Genomic DNA, 12,865 nt, shown 5'->3' on the forward strand with positions numbered 1-12,865 from the left:
GGAACTTTTCTATTCCCTGACCGACTGTCTCTAAAACCGATTCTCTTCTCCTTTAGCCACCACTTTCTTGCTCATATTCTCTGCCTTTCTTTCTCAGTGCATCTGAACCACTAAAGGGTAAAATGTCGGTTAAAGAGAAAGGGATAATTAAGAGAAGATCCTATGAACTTCTGTCTGTTTAGCCTGTGAAGAAAATAAAATTCTCCAGTAACTTAGGTTGAAAAGAAAGAAGCTACTGAAAAAAACGATCTTGTCTTTTCTCTTTTTTTGGCCATGCCGCACAGCATGCAGGATCTTCGTTCCCTACCAGGGATCGAAACCGAGCCCCCACAGTGGAAGCTCGAAGTCTTAACCACTGGACCAACCAGGAAGTCCCAAAACTATATTGTCTGATAAGTGACAAGAAACTTATTTTCTCAGGTTGTCCTAAACTGACATGTAGCTATGGAACTTATAAAAATTTAAAGTCAACACATTTTTAAACTTCATTTTTAAATTTTGTTTCTCATGAATGAAAAATGTACACAAAGTTAATTATGAAATAAAATCTTAGCCAAAGTGAGATACTCTGTAGATCAAGGGAAATTTTTTATTTGTACTTGAAAGGAAGATATGATTACCTTAAGTGAAAGAATGATGCAATGCCATTAGCAAATTAATTTAATGCCTGAAAGAAAATGTATTTCATAGATTTTTATATCTCTAGTACTGGAATGAATTACCTTGACCTTTATCAAGATTCCTTTTTCCCCCTTACTCTCTCCCACTCTTCTTCCCTACCTCCTCACATATAAATATTACATCCATGTGATTGTGTATATGTATATAATTTATGAAAAGTATGAATTCCCACTGACTGTTAGACAGTCTCAGATCTAAGTTTCAAATGCTTCTTTTTACTAGACTGCATTGCTTGGTCTCTTTGGGTAGTTTATCTATCTTAGTTTTATATCGAGGAAACAAATTACAGCAGAGATTTCCCATACATCACAAGAAGTAACCATGAAAATCATGAGTTCATTTGGAGTCATAGAAATTGAATATTTTTCTTCTTTTCAACATGTTACTGATCCTCTAAACATTTCAGCTATCTTATGTGTCACCGAAAAGCAAGAATCAGATGTAAAGGAGGCTAATTTGTTGTTATGCCTAACCAGCTGTAATTCATGTTAGAATTGGACTGTTTTATATCCTACCATTTTTCAAGGGCGTAAGTGGATTTACAGGGATAAAAACATTGAAAAATAAGCTACATGTGGATTAAATAAAACAGAACATTTAAAATAAAACAAAATTTTTTAAAAAGAAAAATAAATAAATAAAATAAAACAGAAAAAGTAAGTATTACTAGGTGCCTGTAAATAACAAATTACCAGCATCCAGTAGTAATTTTCTGTGAGTTTTCTTGCAGGAAGGGAGAAAAGGGATCGTTCCTGATGAGGTACTTAATTTTAAAGATAAAAGAATCCTGAATATCTTCTAGTCTTACCTACTAGATAGGTAAAAGTCAGGCCATAATGAGAAATCATGTCTTAATCCCTTACCCTTATAATGTCCCTCCCCCTTCTCTCTTCCCCCTTCCCATAACAACTAGTTTGTTCTCTATATCTGTGTCTGCCTCTTTTTTGTTATACTCACTAGTTTGTTTTATTTTTTAGATTCCACATATAAGCAATATCATACAGTGTTTGTCTTTCTCTGTCTGACTTATTTCATTTAATATAATGCTCTGCAAGTCCATCCATGTTGTTACAAATGGCAAATTTTTATTCTTTTTTATGAGTGAGTAGTATTCTATTGTGCATGTGCACCACATCTCCTTTATCCATTCATCTGTTGATGGTCACTTATGTTGCGTCCATATCTTGGCAGTTATCATTAATGCTGCTATGAACATAGGGTGTGTGTATCTTTTCAAATTAGTGGGGTTTTTATATATATATATATAGCCAGGAGTCATATGGTAGTTCCATTTTTACTTTTTAATGATGGCTGATCTGACAGGTGTGAGGTGATACTTCATTGCTCTGCTGTTTTAGTGTGAAAGCAGTCATAGACAATGTGTAAATGAATGTGCCTGACTATGTTTAACTAAAACTTTATTTATAGACAGTTAAATTTGAATTGCATGTAATTTTCATGTATCACGAAATATTCTTTTTTTTCCAACCATTTAAAATGAAAAAAAAGTTTCCTAGGCCATGGATTCTTTGAAACCAGGTAGCAGCTACATTTGATCCCTGCCCCCAGCTCATAGTTTGCTGACCCCTATTCTAGATCCCTGTTTTCAGATATAACTGGCTAAACCAATGAAGGCAGATAAGTCTGAATGATTTTTAAAGTTCTTCTGACATTAAGAGTGTACAACCTACACTGATACTACCTTCTAGTAGTTTATTATCCTTCAGCTTTATCTTGCTGATCTCTGGAGGGCCCAGTAATTTTGAAGTGTCTTATTCTGGGAGCCAGAAAGGTTATTCAGACCATAATCCCATTACTTGGTCGTTAGCTCTGACTGCTCTAGGGTGAATCATTATTGAAAATACTGCACAGAATTATTAATCTTCCTTCCCACAATTCAAATGGCTCCCAACAACCAGTTGGGTACTGTGGCAATATCAGAAACCTATCCCAAAAGTACCAATTCTTGTGTTAATAATTCTTGTTATGCCATCTCACTTGACTCAAATAAGTAGATAGTATGTGCTAAAATCTCAGCCCATTGCATATTACATAATAACATACTTCAAAGAGAAGATATTTGAATGAAGTAAGATGAAATTTTCAATGCATTTGGCCCAAGTATAAGCTTTTTAATCTGTTGGTCAATTTTAAGAATTGTTTCTCACTTAAAATATTAAGAAGATACTTCTCAAAAGCTTGATCGGACTCAAAGATGGCATTAGTACATCATTGATTCTGCAAACACTAATTTATTAATAGTTGCTCATGAAATGCTATGAGTCAATTAAAGCTTCAGTTTGCATTTGACTTAGACAGTAAGGAAAATAATTACTCAGCCAACCTTTAGTAAACCTCTGAAAGCCATCTGTTTATCTCTTGGATATCAAGAGATACAAACTCCAGTAACAATAGGTGTAATTTAAGGAGAATGTTCGGAGAAGGCAATGGCACCCCACTCCAGTACTCTTGCCTGGAAAATCCCATGGACGGAGGAGCCTGGTGGGCTGTAGTCCATGGGGTCGCTAAGAATCAGACACGACTGAGTGACTTCACTTTCATTTTTCACTTTCATGCATTGGAGAAGGAAATGGCAACCCACTCCAGTGTTCTTGCCTGGAGAATCCCAGGGACAGGGGAGCCTGGTGGGCTGCCGTCTATGGGGTCGCACAGAGTCGAACACGACTGAAGTGACTTAGCAGCAGCAGCAAGGAGAATGTTAAGATAGTGTTTTGTAGACTTTTTAATCAGGATTTTTTTTGTCAAAAAATTTTGTATCATTCTTTTCCTTTTCTGAAAAATGCATTTAAATCATCACAAATTGTAAGTAAGTAATTGCATTAACATCAAAGTAATGTAATATGCTGTAGTTACATGGAAATCATAAGGCTTTACTTCTCTTGATTTTTTTCTCTTATTAAAGCAACTAAGCAGAGCAACATAATTCCTGCCCTCCTTGGCACTAGCCTGCAGGCTCAGGACCAATTATTTGTAGCCCTGAGGAATGCCTCCTTCCATGTTGAAGGCTACTTGAACCATTAAAATCTGAGTAGAACTGGATTCCCTTCCTCTTGGTTTCTTCACTGGCTGTATCCTTAGGATATCCTATTCCACTGACATGCTTCTCATTCTTGTATCCCAAATGGAGCAGCACACTGGATTGTATAGGTTACTGTTGCTACCCCTTAATTCTGTCCCTTATTCCATTGCATAATAAAAGTAATTTAATCCTTAAACCTTAAGTACCTACTATCAGATTTCATCAGTGTAAGACACACTTTAAAATGTATATGCATCTTAAAATTGATGCCATGCCTTTGTTTAATTGGTAGTATTTTTTTCCTTAGTGGTGTAAAAAATAATGATCATCTTAAAAAACAATGATATTTTAGATTTCATAAAATATAGCATATACCAAGTACTATGCTAGGTGGTGGGATCCTACCCAACACATACACACACAAACACACAGACTTTCATTGGAAAAGGAATACAGTGATAACGAAGAATTTGAGAGGAAGATATATAAATTGCATACAATACACTTTACAAAAGAGGAATATGAGCTTATTTTTTTGATTTTCTATTTCCCTCTAATTTTTAATATAATCCACATATATTACCACACTTACCTAGGTAGTATGTTGCAAGTTACCTAAGTAACACATAAATTGTCACCATTGAAGTGCATTATACCTGTACATTGTGGGGAGGATATTTGTGTTCATCTCTTTTGCTATTGTGAATATGGATGAATTCGTATTTGAATACAGTGCACAAATGTCCTAAAGTCTAAGTAGTTGAAAATTGTACATTGAAATGCGCACGTATACTTTCTTTTACTCAATTTCACAAATATTTACTGAGCACCTAAGGCATGCTCAGTGCCGCTCTTGGGACTGAGGTTACATGAGTTAATGCAAACGATAACAGAGCCCTGTGGTGAAATGAGGTATAATGATCAATGCTAAAAGAAAGGGGTTGGAGAGTGCTGTCATTGGAAATGGCTAAATTTTAAATGGAGTGGTCAGGGAGGTCTCCCTAAGAAAATAACATTTCACCAGACAACTAACAGAGGTGAAGGACCAAGCTGTGTGTTTATCTGGGGAAAGAGCATTCTATGTACAGGAACATGAAGTACAGCGGCCTTGGGCATATTTGCTTATACATTTGCACTCTGAACTCTAGTTTAGCCAAACAACTCATGACAAATTTTACCAGTAATGTTGAAGCTAAACTCACAGTATTCTATAATTTAGAAAGCAACTCATAATAGTGTCAATGACACAATGATAATAAAGCTATCTTCCTAAAAATCAAGGTTTCCAACTTGATATTTTCTCAATTCTAAAGCACTCTTTCTCTTTTTTTACATTTGCAAGTTGGAATGCATCTTATGGTCAATGGGTACATTTAATGCAGTGTTTTCTTTTTATTAAAAACCCATTATTAAATTGATGGTATGCCTTAGATTTGGTATTAGAATCAAGGAAATAGAATACCAGTATGCACACTGACATGAGTTTTGCAGCATTGCTGAGTTATGAGGGAGTTACAATACTGAATTGGAATCCACAGTAAATTCTAGATGGTATGACTATTTTAGTTTATGAATACCAGATTTTAGTAATCCTTAAAAAGCTTTAAGTAGCCCTTAGTTGTTTGTTAAGTTAAAGCTATGGAACTTAATGTTGTTTACCCATAAAAAACAAAGAATGGACTTGAGTTTCTGGATCAGTTTACAGCTTAACTGGAAGGACTTGTTTACATATCATTGGCTCATGCTCTATACTTAAGAATTGCTATGGGATGAATAGTGTAGATACTGAAGTCATAGAATCTATAGGACTTGCTGACTAAATATCAGGGAAGAATGAAAGGGAAGAGTTAAGGATAACTTCTAAGTTTCTGGTTTGAGTGGGTAGAATTCAGAGTTTTCAAGCTGTGCTCTGCATATTTTTCCTTCATCCAGTCAAGATGGTTTCCTTACTCTGGCCTGTACTTTTGGCTTCTTCCTGCCCTACCCGAAATACCCTTCTCTCTATTTAAGCGCTACTCATGCTTGAATACCCAGCTAAAACCCTTGCCTGTCAGAAGTCTTTTTTTAATCCACCCTAGCTGACACTGACCCTCATAAAGAGACAACAGACATAGGTCAGGATGCATGGTGGTGGTTCCCCCAAGCTGCAACCTTTTCTCGCCCTAATGGTGAGTGACTGAAATTTTTCTTGTATGTTTGAGGACAAATGGAACCTTGGTACTTCCATCCCTGGCCTTGCTTGAGTCTTATATCCATAAGTCCAAAATGGCAGTAAGAGAACCAGTACTTATCTCTGAATTCTCCTGTCCTGTAATGGCATCTATCATAAATGATGGTGAAAATTCTCTCCATGTCTTCATTTTTGTGACTAGGCTGTTCTCTAGATATTAATATTTAAGCCATCCATCAATATGTAAAAGATTTGGGACTGTCATTTCCAACAGTGATGCTAGATTGCTCTGAAGTGTCTCCTCTTTCAATCAGTACAATGTATTTATAAGCATTTGCACAGCAAAGGGCTTAGTCCCTTAGTTTTGAAAGTTATTTTTTTATAGTTTTGAAGCTATCTGGCACATGTGAGGATCAGACCATCAGATCTGGCCTCATTAGCACCATGTTACTAACTACACTTTTAATAATGTGTGATTTTTCTGTAACAGGTCTGAACCATGAGATAGCAATCGATGTGGCTTTCCTCCCCATGTATTCTCTACAAGATGCCCAAACATCTCAAGTAGACACATTATTAACCTGCATGAATTACAGCTGTGTGTATCCACAGGCATCAACTAGCAGTGAAAAAATTACAGGTTCAAGAGTACTTGCAGGTAAGACAATCTCAGGATCTTTGCAGTCAGAAAATAAAATTAATTAATAATGCAAATGGTCCCAACCTTAAGATGTTACTATATAAACAGTTCTAGCTTTAACATTTGATACAGTTTGAAGAGTTATTTGGTAAAGGTACCCAAAGATAAATGAGAATATATTTAAAAATAAAATTGGATAGATTAATGGTTTCTATTCCAGGCAGGCATTAAGAATGTTCTTTTATAATACATTTCTAAATGTAAGTATTCGCTAAACTGAAGTGGTATGCATACAGAACAGTGCAGCTTCTACTCCTCTCTCCTTTTAATTCAGGCAAGACAATTTGTCCTTTCACCTTATAATTGCCTGAAATCTCAGTGCCTCCATACTGTGTGCTTAGTCACTCAGTCATTACCAATTCTTTGTGGCCCCATGGACTTTGGCTGCTAGGCTCCTCTGTCCATGGGTATTTTCCAGGCAAGAATACTAGAGTGAGTTGCCATGCCCTCCTCCAGGGGATCTTCCCAACCCAGGGATAGAACCCAGGTTTCCCGCATTGCAGGCGGATTCTTTACCATCTGAGCCACCAGGGAAGCCCAGGAATACTGGAGTGGGTAGCCTATCCCTTCTCCAGGGGATCTTCCTGACCTAGGAATCAAACTGGGGTCCCCTGGATTGCAGGTGGATTCTTTACCAGCTGAGCTACCAGGGAAGCCCCATACTATAGTACAGTACAATTGTTTTCTCTTATAAATAGTTATTCAAGTGCTATGCAATAAATTCCTTGGGGACTCCTAAGCATGTGTGTAATCCCAATAGTGAAACCCTTCAACCAACGAATTGTTTAGGCTGCTATTTAACATCCTGAACTTTAAATCATTTATATATATATGAGTAAAATTACATTCCAATTATAATTATCCTATTCACTTTCTTCTGTCATTTCTATTTCCTAAGCATGCGGTAAAGTTTCTAGCAATTTTAATTGAGATTATATGAATATTCCCTTTAAAAAAGCACTAAAGAAAGGCCTTATTATCTTGGGATTTTGTGGTGGGTCTTTCTAAGCTGATGAAACTCTTGAGTGTATGTTGTTTTTAAACAAGTCTTAGGAGTTGTGCCTGATGATGAAGTAACTTTTGGCAGTAATGGTTACTGCAAACTGAACTTCCCTGGTGGCTCAGATGGTAAAGAAACTGCCTGCAATATGGGAGACCCAGGTTCAATCCCTGGATTAGGAAGATCCCCTGGAGAAGGCCTGGCCACCCACTCTAGTATTCTTACCCAGAGAACTCCATGGACAGAGGAGCCTGGTGGGCTATAGTCCATGGGGTCACAAAGAGTCAGACACAACTGAGCAACTAACACTTCACTTCAAACTGAACTTAAGTATCCAGTTTTGTAAGAGATAAGGTTCTTTATTTTTCCCACAGTCCATTTTAAAGATGATATATTAACTTGCAGTATTACTTCATACGGGGCTTCCCAGGTGGCTCAGTGGTAAAGAATCTACTTGCCAATTCAGGAAACACAGGAGATGTGGGTTTAATTCCTGTGTCAGGAATATTCCCTGGGGGAGAAAATGGCACCCCACTCCAGTATTCTTGCCTGGGAAATCCCATGGACAGAGGAGGCTGGCAAGCTGCAGTCCATGGGATTGCAAAAAGTCAGGCGCAGCTGAGCATGCATACACATTACTTCTTACGTTTCAGCTCCTTAGACTGTCAGTAACTCTGGATTTGGTAATTAGGACCCTAATCTGTACTTTAAATCTTTGTGGAACTCTTGCTCTTGCTTCACTGCAGTATCCACTTCTGTCGTGTTTCTTCTGCTGTTTGTGTATGTTATTAACGATATAAAAAAATGAAGACAAAATTCACAGTTACCCACTACTTGCTAGAGCCAGCGTTCTTCCAGCAGTCACTTAACATGATCATGTGAAAATACCTGGTACCATTCTGCCAGAGCAGTTAATATTTGGGACATGAAGGGCAAGAATCACTAGAAGAGAGAAATGATATAATCAAAAGCAAGGTAATTCATTTCAAACATGGAATACCATATTTTTCATGGCATAATGATAGTGTCCATTTAGCTCTCTGCAAAGCATTGTGCCTGGACATTTTACATAAGTTACAACTAATCCTAACAAGAAGAGCCTTGCAAGGTAAACATTATTATCCCCTGTTGATAGATGATTAAACTGAAGATCAGAGAGATTCATCAACATAGATAACAGCTAGGATTTGAGCACAGATCAATTTGGTTCGAAACATTTCCATTCCCTCCATAATTACAAACGGAAAGATACACAAAAGAGACACAGATATAAAGAACAGACTTTTGGACTCTGTGGGAGAAGGCGGGGGTGGGATGATTTGAGAGAATAGCATTGCTATGCTATGCTAAGTCACTTCAATCGTGTCCGACTCTGTGTGACCCCAGAGATGGCAGCACACCAGGCTCCCCCGTCCCTGGGATTCTCCAGGCAAGAACACTGGAGTGGGTTGCCATTTCCTTCTCCAATGCATGAAAGTGAAAAGAGAAAGTGAAGTCGCTCAGTCGTGTCCGACTCCTAGCGACCCCATGGACTGCAGCCCACCAGGCTCCTCCATCCATGGGATTTTCCAGGCAAGTGTACTGGAGTGGGGTGCCATTGCCTTCTCTGGAGAATAGCATTGAAACACGTATATTACCATATGTGAAATACATGACCAGTCCAAGTTCAGTGCATGAAACAGGGCACTCAAAGCTGGTGCACTGGGACAACCCAGAGGGATGGGATGGGGAGGGAGGTGGGACCAGGGTTCGGGAGGGGGTACACATGTTCACCCATGGCTGATTCATGTCAGTGTATGGCAAAAACCACCACAATATTGTAAAGTGATTAAGTTAAACTAATTTAAATAAATAAATTAAATTAAATTAAATTAAATTAAATTAAAATAAACTAATTTAAAAAATATACAGAATAAAGTAATACAGTGGCTTACAGTATAACATTGGTATCATCTTTTCAACATTTTTATGAACTAGTTTTTTATTATAAAAGCTATCCATGTTCATAATTTAAAAAATCAAATAATACCAAAAGGTACAGGGTAAAACTGAAAGTTTCCCTCCCGCCTTTGAAGGTTCATCCCTTTCTACCAGCCCACCCACTCTCTGGAGATAACCTGTATTTGAATCCTTTAAGAAATTATTTTTACATTTGACAGTATATTCTTTCTGTCTCACATACACAAGCACGCATGCACACATACAGTCTGTTTCTCTGTCTCTTAGATACATACATGGAATTATACTATACATGGTTTCATAACCAACTTTTATCTTTTAACACTTGAATAGTTTTCATGTTAGTATCAATATATAGAGAGCTACCTCTTTCGTTTTAGTAGCTATAAATACTCCACTGTGTAGCTATACCGGTATTTACTTAATTAGTCCCATATTGATGGGCATTTAGATTGTTTCCAAATGTTTTTTATACTGGCAAACAGTACTGAAATGAGTATCTATATCTATCTGTGTGAATGTATGTTGCTGGTGTTCAGTTGCTAAGTTGTGTCTGACTCTCTTGTGACCCCATGGACTGTAGCCTGCCAGGCTCCTCTGTCCATGGGATTTCCCAGGCAAGAAGACTGGAGTGGGTTGCCATTTCCTCCTCCAGGGGATCTTCCTGGATTAGGGATTGAACTCGCATCTTCTGTGTTGACAGACAGATTCTTTACCGTTGAGCCACCAGGGAAGCCCCATGTGTATGTATATATAATCTATAATCTTTGTGCACTTATATATCTGTAAGATGAATTCTTCAGTTCAGTTCAGTCGCTCAGTCATGTCCAACTCTTTGTGGCCCCATGGACTGCAGCATGCCAGGCCTCTCTGTCTTATCACCAAGTCCCGGAGCTTACTCAAACTCATGTCCATTGAGTCGGTGATGCCGTCCAACTGTCTCATCCTCTGTCGGCCCCTTCTCCTCCTGCCTTCAATCTTTCCCAGCGTCAGGGTCTTTTCAAATGAGTCACTTCTTCCCATCAGGTGGCCAAAGGATTGGAATTTCAGCATCAGTCCTTCCAATGAATATTCAGGACTGATTTCCTTTAGGATGGACTGGTTGGATCTCCTTGTAGTCAAAGGGACTCTCAAGAGTCTCCTCCAACACCACAGTTCAAAAGCATCAATTCTTCAGCACTCAGCTTTCTTTATAGTCCAACTCTCACATCCATACATGACTACTGGAAAAACCATAGCTTTCACTAGACAGACCTTTGTTGACAAAGTAATGTCTCTGCTTTTTAATATACTGTCTAGGTTGATCATAACTTTTCTCCCAAGGAATAAGCATCTTTTAATTTCATGGCTGCAATCACCATCTGCAGTGATTTTGGAGCCCCCCAAAATAAAGTCTGTCACTGTTTCCACTGTTTCCCCATCTATTTGCCATGAAGTGATGGGACTTGATGCCATGATCTTAGTTTTCTGAATGTTGAGTTTCAAGCCAACTTTTTCACTTTCCTCTTTCACTTTCATCAAGAGGCTCTTTAGTTCTTCTTCACTTTCTGCCACCAGGGTGGTGTCATCTGCATATCTGAGGTTACTGATTTTTCTCCCGGCAATCTTGATTCTAGCTTGTGCTTCATTCAGCCCAGCATTTCTCATGATGTACTCTACATATAAGTTAAATAAGCAGGGTGACAATATACAGCCTTGATGTACTCCTTTACCTACTTCTTAGATGTCACCAAATTTAAAATTTTGGTGTAAGTGAAAAGTGAAAGTTAGTCACTCAGTCGTGTCTGACTCTTTGTGACCTGCGGACTGTAGCCATGAGGCTTCTCTATGCAAGGGATTTCCTGGGCAAGAATACTAGAGTGGATTGCCATCTCCTTGTCCAGGGGATCTTCCCAACCCAGGGATTGAACCTGGGTCTCCTGCATTGCAGGCAGATTCTTTACTGTCTGAGACATCAGGGAAGCCCAAAATTTTGGTAGGTATTGTCAAAATGTCCTTCAAAAAGGTTATAACGGTTCACACTTCAACCAAAAGAAAGAGTGCCACTTGACTCACTCCTTTAAAAATACTGGATAGTATCAGTCTTGTTAATCTTTGGCAGGTGATGGGCAAAATGTATTGCTATCATTATTTTCATTTGCAGTTCTGAATTATTTCTAAGGTTCAGTATCTTCATATATTTATTGGCCATTTATATTTTTCTGTGAACTTTCTAGAACTTTCTATGCTAGTTTTTTCCATTTTTCTATGAGTTCTTTTTTAAATTAATTTATAAGTTCTTTCTGCATATTGTAAAAATTTAACCTTCATTGTGTGTTGCAAATACTTTTATCAGTTTGAAATTTATTCAATGGGAATCTTGTTTTGATTTGTTAAGCAATTTTATGTTTATGTACTCAAATATATCAGTCTTTCATTTTTGTGGCTATTGATTTTATGTCAGACTCAAGAAGACATCACTCAGTCCAAGATTTTTTTAAAATTCACTTTTTTTTTCTGATACTTTTATATGTTTTTTTACTCACATATAATTTGTATTTTGGTAAAATATGCATAACATAAAATTACCACTTTAACCATTTTAAAGTGTACAATTCAGTGACACTAAGTACATTTACAATGTTGTGCAACCATCAATGTTAACCATTTTCAGAACATTTTCATCATCTGAAAACAGAAACACTATACCTGTTAAACAATAACTCCCCATTCCCCCCTCTCCTTAGCTCCTAATAACCTCTATTTTACTTTCTGTCCCCATGAATTTCCCCATTCTAGATATCTAAGAGAAGTAATGCAGTTTAGTCCTTTTTGGTCTGACTTACTAACTTGGTATAATATCCTCAAGGTCCATCCATGTTATAATATATATCAGAATTTCATTTCTTTTTACATCTGAACAATCTTCTGGTGAATGTATGCACTACATTTTTTTTATTCATTCGTCTGTTGATGGACATTTGGGTTGTTTCTATCTTTTGACCACTGTGAATAGTTCTGCTATGTAAATTGGTGTGCAAGTACCTGTTTAAGTCCCTGCTTTCAGTCGTTTTAAGAATATCCCTAGGGTTGGAATTGTTGAGTCATATGGTAGTTCTCGGAGAAGGCAATGGCACCCCACTCCAGTACTCTTGCCTGGAAAATCCCATGGATGGAAGAGCCTGGTAGGCTGCAGTCCATGGGGTTGCTAGGAGTCGGACACGACTGAGCGACTTCACTTTCACTTTTCACTTTCATGCATTGGAGAAGGAAATGGCAACCCACTCCAGTGTTCTTGCCTGGAGAATCCCAGGGACAGAGGAGCCTGGTGGGCTG

At 37.8% G+C, this 12,865-nt stretch overlaps 1 protein-coding gene across 1 annotated transcript in view; it reads left to right on the top strand.

The window, feature by feature from the left end:
- The window catches only part of RADX (RPA1 related single stranded DNA binding protein, X-linked), a 106,437-nt gene that overhangs the window by 87,542 nt on the left and 6,030 nt on the right, over window positions 1–12,865 (top strand). Inside the window, 1 exon segment of the mRNA XM_070366067.1 lies at window positions 6,382–6,549. Within this exon segment, the coding sequence (XP_070222168.1) occupies window positions 6,382–6,549 (168 nt within the window).

This window comes from Bos mutus, chromosome X (assembly GCF_027580195.1).
Source record: "Bos mutus isolate GX-2022 chromosome X, NWIPB_WYAK_1.1, whole genome shotgun sequence".
Taxonomy (NCBI): Eukaryota; Metazoa; Chordata; class Mammalia; order Artiodactyla; family Bovidae; genus Bos; species Bos mutus.